This window comes from Emys orbicularis, chromosome 3 (assembly GCF_028017835.1).
Source record: "Emys orbicularis isolate rEmyOrb1 chromosome 3, rEmyOrb1.hap1, whole genome shotgun sequence".
Taxonomy (NCBI): Eukaryota; Metazoa; Chordata; order Testudines; family Emydidae; genus Emys; species Emys orbicularis.
In genome coordinates this window covers 44,451,627-44,477,788 of record NC_088685.1, presented here as the reverse complement: position 1 = coordinate 44,477,788, position 26,162 = coordinate 44,451,627, and the positions used below count along the sequence as shown (strand labels likewise).

Below are 26,162 nucleotides of genomic sequence, written 5' to 3'. Positions count from 1 at the left end.
CCCTTTTACATATGGGGAAACTCTCCCACATTCAAGCTCTGCTTTGTGTGGTGGGTGTGGGGGGAGAAGCAGGGAAGGGTGTGTATGTGTCCAGGATCTAATTACGGTTCCCTGTTTCTGTGGATTGTGCTGGTCCTGATTCCAAAAGCTACATAATTTAGAGCATCCTATGGGTCTCTCTGGGACCCATATACCAGTCAAGGTTTGGCAGAAGAGAGCCCTGCTACACCCCATTAGCTTCACACCATCCTGTTCCCTGTGTTGAGGTCGGAGGGAGAGGTAGTACATCTGCCTTCAATCCTGTACTCCACCTGTAGACCCACAGTCTTTCAGAATCAGTTTTGTACTTTATTCTGAAAAGTATATTAATGCAAGGAAGATTTTTTTTAGAATGAGCTAATCTCCCCTCATATGCAAATTGAACAAAGGAGAATCCCTGTGGAACCCATATGTAAAATAATTCTTGGAGTAGAAGATCTATTGCTCAATGACAGATTTCTCAGAAATAAATAAACAGAGCCACTCTAAACTATACACCCCTGCTAGAGCCTGCAGAAATGTCAATAATGCCTTGTGTCCTGTGTTGTTGTAGCCATGTCGGTCCCAGGATATTAGAGAGACAAGGTGGATGAGGTAATATCTTTTTATTGGGTAAACTTCTGTTGGTGAGAGAAACAAGCTTTCAAGCTTACACAGAGCTCTTCTTTAGGTCTGGGAAACTTACTCAGCGTATCACAGCTAAATACAGGATGGAACAGATTATTTAGCATAAGTAGTTAATACATATTTCACTGGACCATTCATGGTGAAGTGGCCAGGTAAACACCTCTTCAGTCATAGAAAGGAAAGGAAAAGGGAGAAGAGCAGTTGCGGGGGGTGGGGGGTGGGGATGGGGTTAGTGGGTTATAGATTCTTGTAATAAGCCATACATCCAGTGTCTCTATTCAGTCCACGGTTTTTTGTGTCTAACAAAGTTATGAATTTAAGCTCCCAGGCTGGTCTTTTGAAAGTGTGCAGGATTCCTTTGAGGATGAGGACTGATAGGTCATATATAGAGTGATCACTTTGTGAAAAGTGTTCACCCAGAGGCGATAGGGTATCGTTCTCTTTTATCATTTTTCTATATGAGTTCATTCAAGAGTGCAATGATTGTCTGTGATTTCACCACCTATTTACTATTGTGCATTTATTGGGGCAACTATTTATTGTAAAGACTATTCAAATTTGTGTTATCTTTACTTCCCCTATTTGCATAATTACAGCTTTAATTCTCACTTTCTAAAGCCAGATACCTTACTACATGAAATATAGTTTAATTTTGCTTACCAACCTTCCCTGAGATCAGGTCTGGGGTCACAGGACAACAGACCATACAATCAAGGAAGTTTAGATAAAGCAAAAAGATAAATTTGCATTATACTCAAAGTCTCACGATGGAACTTTGAATATGAGCAAGGAAGTCAAAGACAAGAAAATTTCTAAAACAAGATAAAAGCAACCATATAAAAGTTATAGCAAAGTAGAAGTAAACTCCATTAAAAAAGAAATATAATACTGTAGTTTAACTTCTTTGCTAAGGACCACTCTGCTTCCTTCACTAGGATGGAATAATATACAGACATATTCATATTGGGTAAGTTGTTACCAGTTTCATTTTTGTTCATGAATCATTTTGCATTCTGCTAGATGAACTAATGAATGAAAACCATTCATTGTGCAGCAGATAAGTCCTTGTTTTCCCCAAGCAAATTGTAGGCCCATCACTTTCATGATCCTACAAGTGGGAATGCAGAAAATGTGAATAGAGCTTCCTAGGCAGTTAGCCCTATGTATAGCCCCTCCCACCCAGGGATAGCAACCAATCAAATTGCACTCACCAAACACTGAGAACTGTGTTGTTCCAGACAGTCAGCACGTGGAGCGTGCATAAACAAGGACAGGTGGGAAACAGTGTCCCATTCTCGCAAAGGGAAGGGATGAAGTAAAGAAAGTGTCTGCAGAAGCAGGAACCCCTACTGAATAAAACAATATAATTGTCTAAAAAACAAAATAAAATTGCTTACATATATTTTGAAATAGGCTAGAAAAGCAAGTATAGTAGCCACTAGGGCAAGGCAACGATGTGATTTTTGGACTTTCTGTGAATGGTGGTACTGTGAGGGGAAAGTCACCCCTCGGAAAGTCACCTGATGTGCTGAGATACCACTGAGTCTACCTGTTCTGCCAGCATGAGTCCCCTTTTACCTGTCTTGCTGAGCCAGACCCTTAAAACCTCCTCTAACAACACTCAGGCAGGGCCACACCCAACTGCAGATCAGCTCTGGGAACATGCCGCTTAGGGGACTTGCTCCAGCCCTCAGATGTCCACCTCACTTGGAGTACAGACCCAAAGATATATTCCTCAATGTGGAAGTGGATATGCACAATTTCTCCCCCCCCTCCCGCAGTTAGAAATCACATAAACTGGGTTGTATTATAAACCAAAAATAAAGTTATTAACTACAATAGGTGTATTTTAAGTAGTTAAGGAGGTAGCAGACAGAACAAGGCAGATTACTAAGAAAATAAAACAGAGCATGCAAACTAAGCTTAATACACTAAAGAAACCGGTTACATGTGAGTTCTCACCCTAAATGCGGTTCTAATAATCTTCTTCACAGGCCAGATGCCCTTCCAGCCTGGGTCCAGTTCTTTCCCCCTGTTCAGTCTTAGTTGTTTCCAGCAGTCATCTTGGGTGAGATAGCAGGGGAGAACTGATCACCTGGATTGCCTCACTCCCTACCCTTAAATAGTATTTGCATAAGGCGGGGGTCCTTTGTTTTCTAGTTTGATCCCCCTTCCCTTACAGTGGAAAGTTACAAGAAGTCACAGGTGATGTTTTAGTATCAGATGACAAGACCACCTGACTCTGTCGGGCCCTTGTAGTCATTCTTCACAGGCTGACCCACATGTTCACAGGAAGCCTAAGCTCTTTTACAGTCCATTGTCCTTGTTGATGGGCCATCTGCCCTGTTTGACTTTTCCATTGTTGTACCTGAAGTATTGGCAGTGGGTGTCACCCAAAGTAGCATAGTTGAAATACAGATACATAGTCAATATTCCTAATTTCAGATACAGAAATGATACATGCATACAAATAGGATAATCTCATTCAGTATATCATAACCTTTTCAATAATATCTCACATGAGCTATCTTGCATAAAGTATATCTCAATTATGTCATATTCATATCATAAGCATATTTTCATAAAGTATATGGAATGACACGTCACAGTGGTGGGTTGTTTTTGGGGGGGTTATTTGTCAAACAGTTCATTTGGAATAAATAAGGGTAGAAAAATAGGATAGCTCTTTCATAATTGCTATGAAATAATGAGAATATTGATTTTTCTTTTGTAGTTAAAAAGAATAAGGGTTTGAGTTCATTAACTGAAATTACACCTTTTTTCTTTTGTGTGGCCACTATTAAATAATCTCTAAAGCTTACTTTTCCACCTTCTTTAATTGGAAACTGATTTTGCAGCTGGATCACAAGTAGTCATCCTGGAATCTATTCTCCAGCTGCTGAAAAGTGTGTTGAAAAGGCCAGTTCTACACAAACTGCCACAGTGATAAAAATCCTAGTAAGGTAATTAGAGGAGACAATAGAGAGAGTGATCCAGACAGGATGTATTTAACAAAGAGATAAGAAGAATAGATGCAAAATCCTAATGGACTTGTTTATGCACTCCTGATTAAAGGTTTATTATTAATTTATTTGCAAGATAAAGATGTTATTTCATCCATAGAATTTAATGAGGGCAAACATCAGCTGCCAAAATATGTTCAGCGGTACTTTTGTATGGTGTATATAATATTAAGATCCAAAAATATACTAAAGATTGTTCTGAGAAGACAGTGTGTACTGTGTTCTATCACTCACATATACAGAAGAGATGGTATAAATATAGATGCTGTTCTAGCTGTGTACAATTATGTTTTTTGAGGCAGCAGGTGGGATAATTGAAACATGATCGTTGATGTAATTAGAGCATTTAAATCTTATATCTCAATATCCATTTATATAATGTGACTTTTTTAAAGGATCCACTAGAAGTCAGGTTTGGGGATGTCTATGGCTGGAGAGACTTAATTGGGGGTATTAGTTGCACTTCATTTCTCCTTAAGGTTATGCAGATGGCTTCTTTAACAAAACAAGATACAACTCATCAAACATGCTGTTGCAATTTCAATCAGCTAGAAAAATCAGAGGTCATTTCACAAATGTAAACTACTGCATATGTATGCATAGTATAGTCCACTATATAATATTTTCGTGAACTAAATTAAAATGAGTGTGCTATGTACATATCATCATTATTATGCATATTTATACATCTTACAACATTGGACCTCTCGACAAACTAATTCAGTTATTACTTGACTTGCAGTCAAAAGGAATCCTTACATTAAATCTGGAGCATGTGATGCTCCTCAGCAGAAGTTTGGTGTACAATGAGCTTTGGTAATCTATTTCCTAAATGCATGTACTTGTGTGATTGACTACAATGAAATCCAGGTTATATGTTTACCTAGTTTCCACAATGGGATCCCATTATAGCTCCTAAACTACAGCTGTCCATTATTACCAAGTTAAATATAGAAGAGGAAGAGAGTGCCTTAAGAATTGAGAGAGGAAATTTCCTGTCATTGAAATTTTAGTTTTGAGTAACATGTGCCTGTGAAAATAAAGAAAATGTAGAAAAGGTGTGTGCTGTCAGTCAGTAAAATAGAACTTGAACTAGCTAAGACAACAAAGGACTACCACAATTACCATCTTATTAATTGTATATTAACGGAAACAAGGAAAAATAACAGATCGGGTTTAACTAGGTTTGAGCAGTTATCGACATATTGAAAGATTTATCACATTTAATTGGTTAGTTTACAGTATATAACATTATTGTAAATATCAACAGAAATACTATATTAAGAAAAATCAACATCTGTGCTGAGTTCAATATATAAAAACCTCATGCCTTTTAAAAGGCAAAATACCTCCACAGACCTGGGAAAGTACAGGGGAAGGCAATTCTTCCTATTCTGTACAACAGGAATCAGCAGTGTTCTGGAGTACTGCCATGATCTACCCAGACTTGCCCGAATCTTGGATGACTAGCATTGTTCGTCACATTCCTTTTGTGCTTCAGACTGTAAGGTAGATTGTGTCTATCCTCTGCACTGGTGCCCTAGAGGGGGAAAGGGATCCTTGAGCATTTCCCTAATCTGGCACAACTGTGCCAATGAAGGCATAATTTTAAACTCTTAATTTAGAGCATATACCACATCAGATTCTTAAATGTATATATATTAAGCCTATGCAAAAACATAGATTTACAAAAGCTATAAGGAATTGTGTTATTTCTTGTATCTAAGAGATTAAAAGGAGATGATTTCATATTTCAGTTTCAGTTTTATGTTTTCCCCCTAGTTGTCTCCTGTGGTGGCCTCCCTTCTCCACCAAATGGTAATAAGATTGGAACCCTAACGGTGTATGGAGCCACTGCAATCTTCACCTGTAACACAGGGTACACATTAGTTGGATCTCATGTGAGAGAATGCTTAGCAAATGGACTCTGGAGTGGCGCCGAAACCCGATGTCTGGGTAAATATACCTAAAGTGTTTCTTTACAACTCAAACTCATAACTAGATCCTGGAAATGCAACGCTGTCAGGTGAATGTGTAATAAATACTATAGAAAATGAAGCTGTCCTAATATGGAAAATGTGCCGTGCTGTGTATTATTTTCTTTTCCTCTATTAGAATTTAGCAGTTTTTATCTAATTATGCCTAACATTTTAGAACAAAAGCCTAGGGAGTGTCCATCTGAAGGAACAAAATACTCCTTTGTTTATAAAAGGAAAATTTTCTGTTTCAAAAAGACAGGCATGGCACAATAAATGATATTCCATCGCAATTTCTCACCTGAGATATAAACAAAATGAAAAGGCATTCATAATAGAGTTGGATTCTTTCTTTAATTTTTATATTGCAGTTCAATATATGGATTCCCCTGCCCCATTTTGTTTTTTGTCCATATGAAGACTTTAGTAGAAAGACTTTGTTCTTCCACATTTAGAGCAAGAAGAAGGTAATAGCACAATAAATGTGTTCTAACATACAACCCTCTTTCACTCTCTCTCCTTTGGTAATTTTTTTGGTTAAAAAAGAAAGTCAGAGGGAAAGAAATGAGAAATTCAGTGCAAAATGGACAGTATTAAAACCAACTTTTAGTAATCTTGTTAATGTTCTCTTGAAGACCATAAAAGGTACAAAAGATAAAGTAATTATTATGTGTGTATTAAATTGTTCCATAGCTCAAAAACAGCATTGTTTTATCATGCAATTAACTGACAGAACTTTTTCCAGAGTTGCTGAAGCAAATCTTTCTTTCAAGAAAATTCAGATGTGTATCATTTCTGTGTGTTTGACTGACTAAGTATATCTGTAGGTAAGAGGTCTTCGTGTTCCTTTTTGGCAGACTTCCATGTGGTGTTAAAATGAGTGAGGACCATTTATGCACGGAGAAAAGTTTAATGATTTGCAATAAACTGCGATATACATGTAAATTACTATTTCCTGAATGCATTCTTAGGATATCAAAATGCTGCATCTATCTCCATATGTGTCTTGTTTCCTTCAAAGATAAAACTAGCATAAGAAGCAAACCAAACAACTCATAATACATACAATAGGTGTCATCAAGGTGAAAGACTTCTGTATTGATTTGCTATCTATGTCACATCATAATGTTTCATGGAACAGAATAGCTCACCAGGATATGATTGTCAGGCACATTAAACATTCCTATTTTATCTGGGATTAAATACTAAAACTGTTTTATAAGAAAACTAAAAATAGCTGTGGCATTAAATGTTAAGGCAGATAGCTTATTGATAACTGACTTCTTTGTGTAAAATTAACAGGTGGGCTAATAATAATACTTGCCTAACTTACTTTGTATTTATAATTTGTCTTATTTTTTCCCCAAATATAACAAATGTACCAAAATACACAAAGTAGGTATAGAGGTTAGGATAAATGAAGGAAAGAGGAAGCAACATATCCATCTTCAGGATCCACATTAATCAAAGCCCTGTAAAATGTTAGCCCAATTTGCTGTAAAATTTTTGGGCATTCTCTTTCTGCAGAGTGCCAGTCATTCGTTATCTGTGATTTGCCTAGCTTTCTGAATTTGTCACAAAAGTAACACTTAGTTTTAGTTTCTTTACTGTAATTTATTTATTTTTGTTTACTAAATTTTAAATTATTTTGTCCAATTTATAAAATGCTTGATACAAAAATAAAATCACTCAGCGCAAATTCTATAAAATCAGATCAACACTGAACTCTACATATGAGCACACTGACAGTTAAAGAACTCTAACTACCTTCTGCACACCCAAATCCATTCAAAATAATCCCTCAAGCAAAAGCGTGGATAAACTGATAGCCCTTGCAGAATCTCCTGAAGCTCAAAAAACTTGTGCTTGTGTGAGCAAGATCAAGTCAAAACTGAAAAAACCTGCTCGAAGCCCCACTCTTTAAACTTGTGTGGCTTTGGCTCAAGTATCTCAAGTGTTCTCAGTTGCTAAGGTATCATATGAGAAGACAGTCAGCCTCTAAGGTAACCAGGACCCAAACTTCAGAGATGTAGGTCAAAACTAATCTGTACCTGGAAACACTCTGAGGCCAATCTAGACTGCAGAGCACTGGTTTTATATGCAATCCATTAGAACTACCTCTACATAAAAGGCCATGGTAGTACAATATGACTAAACACTTAAGAACTGTGCTTGACTTAGCATGTGAGTAAGCCCATTGACTTTTCATGTTAGGTTAAGTATGCACATAAGTGATTTGCTTGATCAGGGCTCAGCACCACAGTTGCCAACTTTCATGTGGTAAATAAGCACCTCAACTTTCACAATAAGCCAAAAATCAAGCTAATCCCATTCCAAAACAAGCCAATCCCTAAGAACCCCAACACTCTATGTGACTAGATCCTCTTGGTGTTCAGTCTGGGACTGTGGTGGGCCCGTTGTGCACCCCTGACTTTCTTTCCCCTTACTTCTGCTTGCCGGGAGCCGATCAAAAAAAAAAAAAAAAAAAAAAAAGAAGCAAAAAGCAACAAGCTACAAGCCAAACAAGCAACAAGCTACAAGCCAAAAACTAGCCAACAAGCAACTCACAGGCCAAATTTCTGTGTGTGTGTGTTTTTTTCCCCGCAGGTTTGGCATGTCTGCTCAGCACCTTATAGAAGCTATATGTGAGCAGTAGTATTCTGCTTTATTTGCAGCTTTAGAGTGGTTTTCAGGTGGTTATCCATGAAAAGTGCATAGCATAATCCAGTCTTGTGCTGACAAATATGGTATGGTCCACATCTAAAAGGAGAGGTTACAATCTCCTGGCCAGGCATAGATAGATAATCATTTGAATTCAATGTTAAGAAAAGGAAGACAACCCCCTGTATCATGGGACCAGATACTGACTCAGACAGCTCTTGTAAACATTTTCCCAAAGCAACCAGCATTACTTTTGTCTTATATGTCTTAAGTTTCAGAAAACTAGTGTGCTTCCCATCCTAAATCTTGACTAGAAACTGGGAAAATAGAGACTCTTGCCCAGTCAACCGCCATCCAGATTCAATGGAAAAGAGATATACATTTATCAGCAGCACCACATTGACACTACACCCCAACCCACACCCCTTTCTACATCAGCAGCCTTTCATATGCATTGAATAGGAGTAGGTGCAAAAATAGAAACTCATGGCACTTGCTCAGGGATAGAGTCAAATTCCCAAGGGTGTCATTCAAATGCTTTAACCATAAGACCATCCTTTCTCTTCCTGCAGTTCTCTGCCTCATTCACTGTCCTCCTTCCAACTTTTGCAAAAAATGACAAAGGAGTACTATGCATCACAGTGGCAGGGGGAGTCAGGAAAAAATGAAGCATGGGTTCTGTATACATAAGTGGGCTGAATTAAGTTTGTATTAGCAACTTTAATTTATGCGTTACCTAACTTTTGAGTGGTTGATTTTTTAGCCGTCATGTTTTAACACAGTTTTTTTTAAGTGTAATTTTACAGTAGGTCATCATTTACAGATCAGCATTTGTCAAAAGTTACCATGCACTGTCATCTGTTAGAGTTCAATTTTACCCAACAATGTACTTAAATAGAAGATAATTCCACCATCTCAGATACTGCTGTGATGATAACAGCTGGAAATATTGGCTTCGTAATAGTGATTACTAAACATGCAAATCTAAGTATTTTCATGATCCCCCATTACCATAATATCTGAGCTCTTCACAGGTAGCAGGTTTAAAACAAACAGATGGAAGTACTTCTTCACACAATGCAGTCAATCTGTGGAACTCATTGCCAAGGGATGTTGTATAACTGGGTTAAAAAAAAACTAGATAAGGTCATGGAGGATGGGGCCATCAATGACAATGAACCAAGATGGTCAGGGACATAAACCCAAGCTCCAGTTGTCCTTAGGGTGACCAGATATCCTGTTTTTAAAGGGACAGTCCTGGTTTTTGGGACTTTTTCTTATATAGGCGCCTATTACCCCCCACCCCCATCCTGTTTTTTCACTGTTTTGCTATCTGGTAACCCTAGGTGTCACTCTATCTCCAACTGCCAGAAGCCGAGATTGGATGAAAAAGAATGGATCTCTCAAAATTGCCCTGTTCTGTTCAGTCCCTCAGAAGCATCTGGCACTGATGACAGACGAGATACTGGGATAGATGGACCATTGGTCTGACCCAGTATGGCTGTTCTTATGTCATGGTCTTGCCACTATGTGTTAGCAGAATGTAATGCCAAGAAAACACCTTTCAAGTGACATAAAGGAATTACATGTTGAGATTGGGAATGCACAAATGTGTGCAAAAAAGATTAGGAATGAAAGTTTTTGGTAAATAATTTTCTTGAGACTATCCTCCAAGAAACTTTACATTCTCTTACTTCTGATGAGAGAGAGAGAGAGTGTGTGGCAAATTTTCAGTAGCATTATATCATCTCCCTCCAGCATCTCCTTAATGAAAAGGAAATTCTTTAAAGTCTTTATTGTTAATTCTTAATGGTTTGTTGAGGCCCAGCTAATTTTCCTTTCTGAAGAAAATAGCTTTATCTGATACACACGCTGAAACTGACTTTCTCATACCAGGTTTTTCGTGTGGCAGACTAACTCATCCATTCCAAAAGTCATTTGGAACACAAGGGCTTTGAATTCTAGTTATGATGTTTGGGAGCTGCAGCCATTTTAATTTATTTTCAAACACTTTTATTTCTTTATTTATTCAGAGGTTTTTTCTTTGCACAGGATAACGTCTCAGCACTTCTTCTTGGTTCTATTACCAATATACAGTCATCGTCGTGCCAGGGTACCTGTGATATATTTTGTCCCCAAAGTACACTATCTTTATTACTTTTTCTGTTTTAATGTTATTTCTGATACAAGATGTCATTTGCTATACCATGGTGATGACTTGCAAGAAGATTGAATCCTTTTGTAAGTACCATGACATTCATATTGCTAAAATAGCAAGATGCAGTGGTGTTTGAAGTATTTTGTTGGAAGATCTGGCTTGATTTTTTTTGTTTTGTTTAACTCTTTACTGTTTTTTTTTTCCGTTTTAAAATACACATTGTTAAGAGTGATGGCATCTTGTTATATAAAATAGAGACATAAATATAGATGGAAATAATATACACAGTTATTTTAATAAATATGTCATGTAGTATGCAGGCCAAAATGGAAAAAGAAACCAGACTGTCCAGTGTCTAACAAAAAGAGGAGTGGAAATATTCCCAAGCCCCTGCTTAGTGGCTTATATAGAACCCAATGCAAGTGGGTTTTATCAGACACAGAGGTTTTATTTTTGCATCAAGTCAAGATCAGGGAGCATGTGCCAGGCTTCATTCAGTTTTAACATATTATGACCAAAAAACCACCCATCAGATCTTCTGATCAGTAACAACAGTCCTTAGCACAAACTAAGCAATACTTACTATCAGTTTTCTCCTATGTTTGAATAATAAATTATTCTAATTTCTAGAACCCTAGATAGCATTCTCTTTGTTTTCTGTATGCTTGCTGTGAAATACATCTGCAGATTAAACAACCCCAAAGATGAATTGATCATTGTAGCCAAAAATTTAGGATCATGTAATCTAGAGATGGAAAAGGCCTATTAGGTCATCTCATCCATCTCCCTTTCAGCACAGGATTGTTCCCTACTGGAAATTTACTAATGTATATTCCAGTCTAGTTTTAAATGTGCAAGCAGTGCACCTTCCAGCACTTATTTCGGAAACTGTTACGCAGGGTAATAGATATCTGTATCAGGAAGACTTTCCTGATATGCAGCTTGATTTTTTTCCTTGTTCAATTTCATGCATTTACTCCCAACAATGCCTCTTTTTATTGGCCTTTATGTTGTCATAACATTTTACAAATCTATGACTCATTGGATGTCCATTATCACCCTTCAGTCCCTTTGATTGTTTTTGCTTTCTAGCTTTATTCCTCTGTCTGATATCTGTGTTTCAAATTATTTCCCCCAGAGATATTTTCACTTTTTAAAGGTTGCAGCAGCAATTGTTGATGTCATTTATTAGTCTGTTAAAATTAGTGTTTGTCTTATGATACTTCCTATTTCTTTTTCCTAAACATTTTTTGTGAGACTTTGGTATTTGTTTAATATGCCAGGCCAACTTCTCTGGTGAATGAAACTCTCTGTTTAGATATTGTTGAGAAAACTCACATCACTCTCACCAAGAGGTATGACACCTCTGGGGCTGAAAAGCAGTTCCTTTATCATGTCACTTTGCCATCTCAAGTCTAGTCCAGGTCAATAGTGACAGTGTTGCCTGTAAAAAGTTCTTGTTAGATGTATGCTGTGCATGACTTTTTGCCAGAATTGTGCCTATCTATAGACGTTTCTTTTAGATATTATTATCTCACATTTCAAGTGCAAAATACACTTGAATACAAAATATATGTTTTAAAGGGGGCTTTAGGTCTGATTCAAAAAGCACATTAAACCCAATAGAAAGACTCCCATTGATTTTCAGCATGCATTGGATCAGGGAGAAGAGAGCCTTTCAGAGCTAGTGAGCTGGCATAAATTTAGCTCAGTACAACTGTGGCTGAAAATAGTTCTCATTTATGTAGGCTCATTAGCGTGTGTAAAAAGAGCTCATGGTCTCTGTCCAGTTTCTAACGAACTAATATCCATATCACAAAAAAGTTATCAAAATTGGCATTCTTGTTAGCTGTCTCAGAAACGGTGTCCAAGAGAGCTGTAAAGTAACCGTTCTATGGATAATTAAAGGCTTTGAATTTCCAGGCAGTTAGTATGAAAACATTTAGTGCCCAATCCTACAAAACGGCCAATGAGTCCAAAGGCCAGACTTTTCATCCTGGCTTGATCTCATGTACTGTTTTTCCTTGTAACATTTTGTGCCCACAAAAATTGCACCTGTAATTCATTTAAGACCAAACATTTCTGTATACATTTGCAACTCAATCTGGTATTTTAGGTGTCTAACAATTAATAATCCTGATTCAGAACAGCACTTAAATAAGTGCTTAACCCCATCCCTACACAGAACGGCTCTTAAGTAGGTTCTTAAATCCCACTGAAGACAAGGATGGAGTTAAGCACATGCTTAAATGTTAGGCTAAGTAGATATGCCTTACAGAATTGGGACCAATGTTTGTCCTGCTATGAATTTTACATGCAAAATTTCACTCCCCCAAAAAGAAAGACATATTTCAAAATTTAGGCCTAAATGTCTATTTAACAACTTTCAAAAATACTAGGTAGCCTTTTTTTTCAAAAGCATAAAAATGTAATAAAAAATCTGTAAAAATTCAGAAAAATAGCAGTTTACACTGCTAACTCTGAACTACTGTATAAGGCCTTTATCCTGCAATTGCTAGTGCACAGGTAAACTGCTGCACCTTTAAAGAACCCTTTGATTTTTTTTTTATTATAAAGAAAAATAAAATAACTCTGGCTGCTGCTTGTAGATCAAGCTCTCTAATGGAAGTGCTGACCCAACCATGAACCCCGTTCAGTAATTTCTTTAGTTCTTGAAAGCATATTATAAGAAATGATCCACTAACAGCCTCCTTAATGTACCTAGAACCTAATTTGACCTGATTGGGAAATTAGATAAATTTGCTATTTTATTGTCCTGCTCCTTCAGTTTTTGAGCTGTTGGGATGTTTAATCTAATCAAGGCCAGACTGACTGAAAACCGTTAAATCTAGTAACTGGAGTGATCTGTAAGTGAAATGAATCACATGGTAAGTGCACAGGGCTGTTAAGTTCTTATTCAGATAGCAATAATGTAATATTCCAGTTGGCATTTCTGAATTATCCTTGTACCCGAGATTTCCTGTGCTTCCATATGTATGGCTTTAATGCAGCCATTGCACCTTAATTTTTCACTCACTGGTTATTCAATAATCAAACATTCAAGTGTGAGGAATCTCAGGATTTGGGCTGACTGAGAAGACTCTGCAAGAGTACACAGTTTCTGTTTGATTCAAACCATATGTGATTATTAAACTCTTTTTCTTTCTAGTAACCCTTCATGTTCCTTTTTTTCATCTGTTTCATAGGCATTTTTTGTCAAAGACGCTCTTGCCCTGTTATCCTGAGAGGTTAGCCAATATTCAGGGCTTTGTAGATTTGTTTCCATTAGGAGGAGAAATTATTGATATGTGTCTGGTATATTCTTTGGTGCAATACTGTTTACTTACAAAGAAGGTACAAAAAGTTCTTCTTCGAATGATTGCACTTGTCCATTCCACTCTAGGTGTGTGCACACCCTGAGCACAGTTGCCAGAAATTTTTCCCTCAGTGGTACCTGTCAGCGTGACTCAAGTGCCCTCTGCTACCATGCACCATTAGCACAGAAATAAAGTACCCAGCCAACCCCACACCCCCACAGTTCCTTCTTACAGCCCATAACAGTCACTGGAGCTGTTCTTGCATTCACAAGCTCTCTAAGTGGTCTTTATTCTTACTGTACACAGTTAGTTGCAATTATTTACTGTGAATTTTAATGAAGTTTGGTAAATTGGTTAGTTGTGGGGGGGTTGGGGGGGGGGGTTGTGGCATTTTCATCTGATGCCTGATACTGAGGGATGCCTTGGTCACTGGGCTTTAAGCCCTGTGCCTCCTGTAACAAGGTTTTGCCCCTGAGAGATCTACAGTCAAGTTGTCTGAAGTTCCTGGGAGAAGCTCAAATCGGGGACTGCTGCCATATCTGCAGGGACTTTAAGCCTTGCACGAAGAAGGATTGGGAGGTCAGCCTGAAGTTTTTGCTCATGGAGGCGGCACTGAGACCTCCATCTGAGCCACACCGGTCAGACTAGCACAGACTGGCTCGGCATTGGTAAGACTGCCAGGCATGTGGATCAGAGTAGAGTGCGATCTAAGCCAAAGCATTCCTCTACCTTGGTACCGTAGAAGTCAGCATTGTTGACTCCAGCACCTATTTAGGCACCATCAAGTCTGGTAACAGAAGAGCCTTCTATATCTGTGGCACCGCACGGTACTGATACTATCTTGGAACCAACCACACCGGAGGCATTTGCCACTGGGATGATTTAGTTGGGGATTGGTCCTGCTTTGAGCAGGGAGTTGGACTAGATGACCTCCTGAGGTCCCTTCCAAGCCTGATATTCTATGATTCTATGATACTCTGCCATGGCTCCCTGTCAGGACCTGTAGAGGAAGAGAAATAGGGGTCTTAGGCATAGGCCACCACCTCATCCCACCTCAGTGTCAATGCGTGCCCCACACAGTCATCCAGGAGGTTCTAAGCAGGCATTTTGATTGGATGCTTTAGGATGCCATACCAGTTTCTGCAATGCCAGACCCTGATTTGTCCTTTATTTGCAAACCACCTTTCCCACTTCTTTGGTGCTTGGTCCCATATCACCACAGACTGTTGGGTATTGAACACGGTGGAAGTTGGATACACCCGACAGTTTATTTCCACCCCTCTTTCCCAACTCCCCACATTCCTCTTCAGGAACCCCTCTCATGAAGAACTTGTGGTCTAGGAGGTTAAATTTATCCTTCAGGAGGGACTGTGGAAGAGGTTCTGCAGAATTTAAGAGGGAAGGGGTTCTACTCCCATTATTTCCTAATCCCGAAAGCCCAGGGAGCTGTCAGACCCATTTTGGACCTGGATCAACTCAACAATTATAAAGTTCCATATGGTCACTTTGGCATCCATTATCCCTTACTTGGATCCCAGAGACTGGCACACCATCCTTGATTTAAGAGACACTCATTTTCATGTGTCAATATACAAGGAACAAAGATTCCTCAGATTTGTGGTGAACCATGCACCCTACCAATTCATGGTTTTCCTGTTCGGCCTGTCTGCAGCTCCTCGGGTGTTTACAAAATGTATGATGGTAGTGATGGCTGCCCTGAGGAGGTTAGGGGTTCAGGTCTGCCCTTATCTGGACGATTGGCTAGTCAAGGGCCAATCCACGGGTCAGGTACTGTCCAACATTTGACTTATCCAATCGACATTTAAGGCCCTAGGCCTTCTAATAAATGCAGACATGTCTATCCTCACTCTGATGCAGAGGATAGAGTTCATTGGGGTGGTGATCAACTGTACTCAGGCCAGGGCCTACCTCCCAGAGGTACATTTCCAATCAGTCAGATCCCTGATAACACACCTCAAATCTCATCCTATCACAACAGCCTGAAACTGTATGAGGCTCCTAGGTCACATGGCCTCATGCACATACAAGGTACAACATGCAAGACTGCACCTCAGACCTCTCCAGGTGTGACTGGCCTCAGTGTACTCGCCAAGCTGTCTCCCTCTGGACGCTGTACTTACAGTACCTCCTAGGGTTCTTAGCTCTGGGAGTTTTGCGTTGCCTACTCAATCAACCTTGAGGCCTCTTACCTTCTGGGAGCACAGAATGAGCTGGCAGATTACCTCAGCAGGTCTTTCTCCAGATGCCATGAGTGGGCTTTCTGCCCAGATGTGGCCAGAGTCATTTTCCAACAATGGGCCACTCCCCAAATAAACCTGTTTACAAGCAGATTCAACAGAAAGTGTCACCAATTCTGCTCCCTACAAGGCCACAGTCTGGGTTCCATCTTGGTCATCTTCCTATTACAGTGGATGGGACACCTTTATTATGTTTTTCCACCTTTCCTGCTTGTGCAGAGTGCTGCTAAAGATCAAGCGGGACCATGCCCGGATTATTCTGATGGCCCCAGCATGGGCTGGCCAACTCTGGTTCTCCACCTGCTAGATCTCTCAGTGGCAACTTCAATCCTACTTCCCTTGCACTGAGATCTAATTTCCAAGGACCATGGTCGGCTGCCCACCCAAACCTGAGCTCACTTCATCGAAGAGCCTTAAAGCTCCATGGCTAAATCCCAGAGAACAGGATTTCTCAGAGTAAGTTCATCAGGTCCTACTAGGCAGTAGAAGGCCATCCACCAGGACTACTTACCTCTTGAAGTGGAAGTGGTTCTCTGCCTGGGCATCCCAGTGTGGAGTCTTGCCCGTGCAGTCATACTTGAATATTTATTGCATCTGAAACAGCAAGGTTTAGCAATCTCCTCTATCAAGGCTGACCTGATAGCAATATCAGCTTTCCACCCTTTGGTGGAGAACTGGTCTGTTTTTTTCAAATGACATGTCTGTCAGATTCCTCAAAGGCCTAGAAAGGTTATACCCTCAAGTAAGAGAGACCTTTCCTCACTGGGACCTGAATTTGGTCTTATCAAAGCTTATGGGTCCACCGTTTGAACCTTAAGCAATGTGCTCCCTATTATATCTCTCCTATAAAGTGGTTTTCTTAGTGGCCATCACTTTGTCTGGAAAGACCTCAGAACTCTGTGCCCTCATATCGGAGCCTCTGTACATAGTCTTCTTTAAAGATAAGGTGTGTTTATGGCCTCACCCCAGTTTCCGCCTGAAACTGGTTTCACAATTTCATAGCAATCAAGCAATCTACCTACCTCTTCTACTTGAAGCCTCACACAAATAGGAATGAGCAATGTCTTCACTCATTGGGTGTTAAACAGGCTCTAGCTTTCCACATAAAAAGACCATTCTGATGCTCCACCCAACTGTTCATAGCTGTAGAGGACGTGATGAAAGGTCTACTATCTCTTCACAGACAATTTTGTCCTGGATTACTTCATGTATGCGCACTTGTTATGTTCAGGCAGATGTTTCACTACCAGCAAACCTGACTGCTCATTCCACAAAGTCACAAGCATTCTCAGCAGCATTGTTAGTGCAGATTTGTATTCAGGACATTTGTAAAGCAGCTATCTGGGCATTGGTGCATATGTTCTCCTCCCATTATGTCACACTCAGCATTCCAGAAATTATGCCAAATTTGGTCAACCTGTACTGCACTCTGTGTGTCCACGAACGCCCATCCCTCCACCTACTCTTTTGCTTGGGAGTCACCTAGAGCAGAATGCACATGTGCAATCACGCAATGAAAAAGAACAGTTACTAACCTTCCATAACTGTTGTTCTTTGAGATGTGTTGAACGTGTCCATTCCATGACCCACCTTCCTACCCCTCTACAGTGGAGTTTTCTGGAGAGAAGGAACTGGGGGGAGGGAGGCGTAGGATCGGCTGGGCACTTTATACTGGCACACAGCAGCAGAGGGCACTTGAGTCACTCTGATGGGTACCACCGAGGAAAATATTTCCAGCGACTGTACTCGGGGCACGCACACACCTAGAGTGGAATGGACATGCACAACACATCTAGAAAAAAAATAGTTATGGAAGGTTAGTAATCATTTTTTCTGTTTCCCTTAATGCAGTAGAAACAAACAATAGCTGCCCATTTTCTTGATCAGAAATCACTCTACCTGATTTTCCAGCAAGATCCATGTGTGAGGAGCTCTGTCTCTTGCTTCTCTTGATCTCTTTTCCCTCTTAGGCTTTCTCGCTTTCTGCTTGCGTTTTTCCCTTTAATACACAAACACAGCTTGTCAAACAACACTAACCACTGCATTTGCAGTCAGGGAAGGCTTTATGCCACAAGGTTATTCTTTTGACCATGCCTTGCCATGTAGCCCCTTGCTGTACTTGGGCAGTAGTTTCCATTGTTTCCAGCTATCTTGCTACATAAAAAGACTTAATTGCACCTTCCATTTAAACTGAAAGAAGGGTGCATAACACACTTATTGTCTTCAACCAGGTCTGTGATTGTCCATAGATCAAAGACACTTTTGGTGGCAACCATTAACACCTTCCAGTATAACAGCACCCCCAGCTCTGGTTTAAAGTGATGACACCCTAAATGACTTATCCCAGACAGAAAGAAAGGAACTAATCTAACAAACTAAAATGTATATAAGCTTAACTATTTAGATATTTACAGTGTCTTTTTGTCAGGACTTCTCAGAGCACCAACCAAAATCAGTTCAACTATCACCCAGATCTCATTGGAGTTTTCTACTCTTTCTGCCCCCCCCCCTTTCCTGTTAAACAACCAGGAGGGCCCTCTTTCAGTCTGCTCCTGCAGTGTGTCCATTGCTTCTGTGGAGTCTGCCAAATAGGGCAGCTTTTGTCAATTGTGTTCTAAGGGAATTCATTACAGTCTGTCACATCTCTTCCAGCCTCACTTTGTACATATTCAGTCTCAGTTTCTGAGTACAACCAAGCTTAAATTCTGTCCCACTAGTACCTTTTCAGATGGTCCATATGCTCTTCTCAGATGGTCCATATATTCTTGTGTCAATACTTAGCATACCCATTGGCATTAACCAGGCCCCTTATTTTCCTGTGTGAACACATAGGAGCAGGTTACAATCTTGCCATAAAGTACACCAGAAAACTATGTTTAAGACTGTGACACAAACAAATAAAATAGAAGGCCCAATTCTCATTTACACTATGGCCTTTTTGTGCTGCTGAGGCAGAATAAGGGACCTAAAAGAGAGTGTAAATGTAATTTAGTGCCAGAAAAATATAAAGGGGCCTTGTGTAAATGACAATCCGGCCCAGAGAAAATAAGTTGAAATATGACTAAACCTCCCGTCATTGTATATTGCACCTCAGTATTGAATATAACATCACATAAACATTCAAATTTTCGAAAATGGCCAGTAGTTTTGGGTGCCCATCTTGAAATAGCTGAAAAATTAGGCCTCAGAGGTATTTATCATTCATAGGTCCAACTGAAACTAATGGGAGCTCCAGTTGCTCAGTGCCTTTTAAAATCGGGCCCAAGCTGTCTCAGATAAGGCACTCAAATGCTGAAGACCCTAAAGTCAATGTCCACACTTGAAAATGTTGGTCTTAACCTCTTGCACTTACTAAAACAGTGGCCCTTTTAAAAAAAGTATCACCCATATAATGTTACCGAACAATGACATCGCCCATTGATTTTAGTGGGAGCTGTCAGTGCTCATCATCTCTATCAATCAGAAGTTTGGTTTGTAAGTTTAGAATTTAAGTGCTTAACTGTGAATAACTTAGTTTCAAAAATTGACTTCCCTGTATATCAGTATATGTTCTTGGCTTGCCACAAAGGAAACTCCATCTGACTTTTGACAAAGTTCCTTTAAAACTGAGGGTGTAAGTAAGTTATACAAAACATAAATAAAATATTTCAACTTAAACCCTTGATCCTCCGAAGTATACCTTTACCCCGATATAACGCGACCTGATATAACACGAATTCGGATATAACGTGGTAAAGCAGTGCTCCAGGGCGGCGAGGCTGCGCACTCTGGTGGAGCAAAGCAAGTTCGATATAACGCGGTTTCACCTATAACGCGGTAAGATTTTTTGGCTCCCGAGGACAGCGTTATATTGTGGTAGAGGTGTACTAAGCACTGCAATTCCTGTTGCCGTCACTGGAAATCAAGGGAAGTGTGCATACCACAGCGCCTTGCAGGATTTGGTTCAAATATCATGTTTGTCATGGAGGTGAACAAAGCAGTAGTTTTTCCATTAGCATCTTTTCAATATTAACAGGATTTTAATATATACATATGTTTTACTGATTGGTTTGTTCCTTTATTCTAGCTGGGCATTGTGGTTCTCCAGATCCAATTGTAAATGGCCACATTAGTGGGGATGGCTTCAGTTACCGTGACACTGTGGTCTATCAGTGTAACCCTGGCTTTCGGCTTGTCGGTACATCTGTCAGGATTTGCCTGCAAGATCATAAGTGGTCTGGACAAACTCCCGTTTGTGTCCGTAAGTAGCATTTATTTTTCACTGAATTGTTTTTTGTTGAATGTTGTTAATAATTATGAGTGGAATTTTCAAAAGTGCCTGGCTCATGAATTTATTTAATAGATTCTAAGGCCAGAAGAAAACCTTATGGTCATTCAGTCTAATTTCCTGCATAGAATTGCACCCAGCAATTTCTGATCAAGCCCACAAAGTCTGTTTGCACTATGGCATATCTTTTAGGGTATATCTATACATAGTGGTACACCTGCTCCGCTGCAGTTTGTCTGGTGAAGACGCTCTATGCCAAGGGTCGGCAACCTTTCAGAAGTGATGTGCCGAGTCTTCATTTATTCACTCTAATTTAAGGTTTTGCGTGCCAGTAATACATTTTAATGTTTTTAGAAGGTCTCTTTCTATAAGTCTATAATATATAACTAAACTATTGTTGTATGTAAAGTAAATAAGGTTTTTAAAATGTTTAAGAAGCTTCATTTAAAATTAAATTAAAATGCAGAGCCCCCCGGACCGGGTGGGTGTCCAGGACCCAGCAGTGTGAGTGCCACTGAAAATCAGCTCACGTGCCGCCTTTGGCACGCATGCCATAGGTTGCCTAGCTCTGCTCTATGCCAACAGGAGAGAGCTCTCCCATCAGTGTAAAAAACACTTATGTGAGCAGCAGAAGCTATGTCAGCTGGAGAAGTTCTTCCACTGACATAGCGCTGTGCACACAAATGCTTATGTCGGTGTAACTATGTCACTCAGAGGGAATATTCACACCCCTGAGTAACATAAGTTTTACCAACATAGGCTGTATTGTAGACACAGCCTTTAAAAGAAAGATTTACCTTTCCTTAAACTTTCAATGCTCCTACCTATCTTAAGTGCTTTGAAAATCCCACTCTTAATTACTGAAATTCTTCAGTTTTCTCATCCTCCCTGCCCCCTTTGATGATAGGTTCACTGATATTTTCTTGAAACATATAACTTTTATATTAATGTCAAGAATGGGTTAATATTTCTCTGGCTATTCTTTCATTGACCTATTTTGGGGTTTTCAATTTTAATAAGATTTCAGATTTTTCTTTAATTTTTGGTGGGGTTTTTTAATAGACTTTTCATTTGTCTTAATTTTTGTCGTGATATAAGTTTAAAATTAAAATAGGAGTATTTTCATTCCCATAAGACTACAAAGTGGTTGACACAGTGATTATCAATAGCATGTTCAATTAATTTTAGTATCTCTGTTTTATTGCTGAGATGTACACTACTACTGAACCATTAGATAAAAAAATGTTAATTTTTGATTTATAAAAATATCTTCTGAAGAGTAAAATGGGACATTTTAACCTGGCCATAGCTGCCAGCAAAATCTACCAAAAACGTCATTGTCCTTTTAAAAGCCATTTACATCCTGAAGTTATGTGCATTCTTCAAACGAGAATTGCCACCTATCTCCAGTGAATCTTGTATTGTATTTATTTTACAATGTCTTAGCTGACTGCGGGGATCAAATCTCTTTAAAGATAGTGGCTAAAACTGAGAAGGAAAAGGAGACTTCTCCCTACTACATTATTAATATAATTACTATTTTAGGTGAAGCTTGCAGCAACACTTATCTATAATTAAGATTGCCTAAGACATTCCATTATAACACAGTTTTCAGTTGATTATAATTTTTGCCAAACTTTAACCACTCAGACAGAAATTTTCCATGACAGACGCCTAGCTCCATCTCTTTTCTTTTCTTTTCTTTTCTTTTCTTTTCTTTTCTTTTCTTTTCTTTTCTGTTGCTCTGAAAATCAACCCCAAACTTGATCAAATTACAAGTCTCTGAAAAATATTGTTTCCATGTGTTCATTAAAGATTTGATAGGGCTGACAGCAAAATTCTCTGAACAGTCCATCTCCACTGAGCATTCTCCAGTCCACATTTCTGTGCCAACCACACTCAGCTAGCTCTTTCCCCATGTTGCTCATTGACTGTGTTTCAGCCCAGGACAGAGGAAGACTTTTCAGCAGTTACTCTTCCCAGGTTCCAAAGCAACCAGTGGCACCAGAAATTAGAGTAGGAAAAGACTGTCTCTCTTGTGCTCTCAATTCTCCCTTTGAATCAATGGAACCCACTCAGCATGGAGGAAGAGGAGCAGAAAGGAGCCATAGCTGAGGGGAAAAGGTAGAAGGGCAGATGGAAGTTGTAGGCTGTGAGCTTGATGGGGTAGAGGATGCTTGGTTGTGCCACTCCTGGTTGGACTGTATTTATTTATCTCGCCTCCATCTCCGCCTGCCCCATTCTCGGACCATCATTTGGTGGCCATGATGGCCACTCTCATCTTGGAGAGACCAGGACCAGCCTATTGGCATTTTGATAATATCTTACTAGAGGATGTGGGTTTTGTGGTGTCCTTCTGAAAGTTTGGCTGGCCTGCAAAGGGCAGAGGCACATGTTTCCCTCGAAGCAGCAGTGGTGGAATGTGGGAAGGTCCACGACTGGCTCTTTTGCCGTCATTACTCCCGGGGAGCCAGCTGGCAGAGAGATGCAGTAATAGAGCAGTTGGAATGATATGTCTTGAAGCTGGAGAGGCATCTGCAGAGTGTGCTGGGAGAAGCCAGAGGAGCTCTGGGCCTTCAATGGATCGCAGCTCCGACTTCTTCAACACCCTGGAGAAAAGGAGTGGGGCTAACAAGCACATCACCTTCCCCCTGGTGGGTTACAGCATCCCTCTTACAGATCCGGTGGAGATGCGGGGGAGGGCCAAGGCCTTCTACACTAGCCCCTTCTCCCTGGATCCAACCAATGCCTGTGGAGTACTCTGGGATGGACTCCTGATGGTCACCACAGGTGACTGGGACCAGCTGGAGCTGCCACTTACTCTGGCTCAGTTTTTGGAAACCCTTCATCTGATGCCCACCAATACATCTCTGGGCATCGACGAGCTGACCATGGAGTTCTACTGTGCATTCTGGGATGTCTTTGGCCAGGACCTCACCATCATCTTGGCCGAGTCCTTTGGGATCAGGGTTCTCCTCCCGTCATGCTAGTGGCCTGTGCTTGATCTGCTACCCAAGACAGGGGATCTCCATGACCTTCGGAATTGATGCCCCACCTTGTTCCTTATCATGGATTACAAAGTTGTAGAGAAGGCCATCTCACTGCAGCTGGGGTCTGTGTTGGCAAACGTGGTCCATCCTGACGGGACCTACAGTGTCCCAAGCTGTATCATCTTTTATAATCTTTATTTGGTCTGGGACATCCTCAAGCTTGGGTGTAGAGATGATCTGTCATTTGCCTGCCTATCCCTGGACCAGGAGCAGGCATTCAACAGGGTGGCTAATGGTTATCTCCTGGGCACTCTGCAGGCTTTCGGCTTCAGGTTCCAGTTCATGGGATTTCTCCAGTTATTGTATGCTTCCATGGAGTGTTTGGTCTAGCTCAACTGGACCCTGACTGAAACCATGATCTTCGGTCGACGGGTGCTTCAAGGCTGTCTGCTGTCAGGCCAGCTGTACTATGGCCATCGAGTCCTACCTCCGTCTCCTCTGCAGGAGGTTAATGGGGTTGGTGCTCCATGAGCCAGAGTTGCAGGTGGTCCTGTCAGCGTACGCCAATGTTTTGCTCCTTGTGATCCTGTACACAGGTGACCTAGTACAAGTGGAGGCCTACCAAGCTGTTTACTTGGTGGCCTCCTCCGTCTGGGTCAACCGGGTGAAGAGATATTGTTACAGTTACAGTAAAATTTCCCTTTATGGGTTTTTTTGGGTAAGGACCAGCATTGTATATTGCTAATGTTTTTAAATGCACTGGAAAGGATTTTGGGAAGGGTTGAAGGTGTAAGTGTAAAGTAAAAAAAAAAAGTTTGCAGGTTGCGAGAGGCCGAAGAGGGAGGAAGGGAAAAAGGGACAGGTTAACTTGACAATTTAGCTAGGCTTGAAGATAAGGAGTGAAACTGCCGCCCAAGGCCAATGCACACAAACAGATTCTCTAATGCCAAAAAGCCGGAAGCTTGTATCTCAACCCGGACCAGCCATTTAAAAAAAAAAAAAAAAAAAGCTAAACAAAACTGCAGGGTCTGCAAGCTGGTAAGACTGTGAAGGTCAGTAAGTTGGAAAACAAAAGTCTTGCATCCCTAAATTTTTTTTTAAAACTTGAGGACGCCGCGGAAAGCCAGTTGGGACTGGTACAAAAAGCACAGGGGACAGAGGTCCCTGAACAAAACACCCCCAGAAGAACCTAGGGCTTAAAACTCCCTACAAGAACTCAAGCAAGTCAGAGATCAACAGCGGACCCTGGACAGTTTGTGCACAGGACAGGACTCTCGTCCACCCTTCCCCCTCTTCTTCTTACGTTACACCCAGGCTTGGCCAACCTTGGGTTGTGCGTGTGTGAGTATGAAAGTGGGTGAGGGCTTGGGCACTAACACTTTCTTCCTTCTTTTGAGTGATGTGGAGAGAACCCAGCATTCACCGCTGTTATCAACTTAATAAAGCTTTAAAATTAGTCACTTGGTGTGCTCCTTCATCTCCTCCCCTAACAATCCTGCAGCCTTAGCCTGATCACCTGATGCCCCAGGCAGATTGGTAACAAAAATCTGTCACATTTTTGGTGGAGAATTGCGGAGTGGGGGGGCCTGCAGAGCACACCAACTGTTCTGCCCTTGGTATTTCATGTTTGCTCTCCCCGGCACTGTTGGTATTTCATGTTAAGAATTTTATAATTAAAGGTGTGCCCACCCTCAGTCGTAGCATGCTTAAAAAACAAAAAACAAAAAAAGTTTAACATTCCTCTCTCCACCCCGGTCCACTCCGGGCAGCGGGGAAAATAGTTGCAGGTGAGTATACCCCCGGTCATAGAAGTGCTGGGCAATAGGAGAAGAACTAAAAAATCCTTGGTGCATACACCCTCAGCCGTAGCATGCATAAAAGAAGGACTTAGGGTTCCTTGCTCTGCCCAGGAGGGGTTTTGTAATTGGTGTATGGACCCTCGGTGGTAGTAGACCGAGAAATATGGAGGGAGGCTTAGCGTCTCTCCCTCCAGCCCAGGGAGGTAAACATTGTAAGCCCCAGTGCCGGCGTGGGAAACATAAAATTTAAAGTAATTAAAAAAAACCTTAAAAGCTGTACTAATATATTGTGATGGCATGTTCAGGCGGTATTTTCTATATAAGACCCAGCTCTGAAAGATATAGGAGTGTGGGCAAATAATGGTAGCACCTGTATAAAAAATGTTTAAAAAAAAATCCAAAAATAATACTTTGTTCAAAAATTTGGGCACAGTCCCTAAACTAAACAAGCCCTAGCTGATGTGTGCACCATTTCGAACCTAAAAAATAAATTGGCTCAGTATATCCTCATATACAAACCCTCTAGTGCTGCCAAAAGAAATGCAGCAGCAGTTTGGTTGTTGTGGGAGGCATGTAATAATTCTTATCTCCGCTTAGCTTCCTGTAAAAAAAAATAATAATAAAAAAAGGGATCTCTACAAAAAAAGCTAAACCAAACAAAAAAGGGAGCAGACAATTGGAAAGTGCTGGCTACAAATACACAAAGCCAACTGGAAATAGTAAAAGAGGTGCTTCAAAAATGCAAAAAAAAAAAAAAAAAAATCAGGCAAAAACCTCTAATTTAAAAAAAAAAAAAAAAAAAAATCATGTGCTCCAAAATATGGTAAAAAAAACCAAAACCTTAAAGCAGGGCAAAGCACCCACAAATCATAATAGTTGCAAATGACTAATTAAAAGTCTGAGACAGAAATTGGGCTTTGCCACTAGACAGGTGGCAGCCATTACAGTGGGTAAAGGGGGAGAAGGTCGTATATACAGCACCCCCAACTACGAAGAAGAGCACCCCGTGGGGTAATTACAAAAAGGAAAATGACCAGGAGGGGTGGG

General features: G+C 40.4%; 1 protein-coding gene across 1 annotated transcript in view; it reads left to right on the top strand.

Moving 5' to 3' along the window:
• CSMD1 (CUB and Sushi multiple domains 1) overlaps positions 1–26,162 on the top strand; it is a 1,638,713-nt gene that overhangs the window by 1,509,656 nt on the left and 102,895 nt on the right. Inside the window, exons 52-53 of the mRNA XM_065401391.1 lie at positions 5,472–5,645; positions 20,126–20,299. Coding sequence (XP_065257463.1) covers positions 5,472–5,645; positions 20,126–20,299 — 348 coding nt within the window. The remainder of the gene's footprint in view (positions 1–5,471; positions 5,646–20,125; positions 20,300–26,162) is intronic.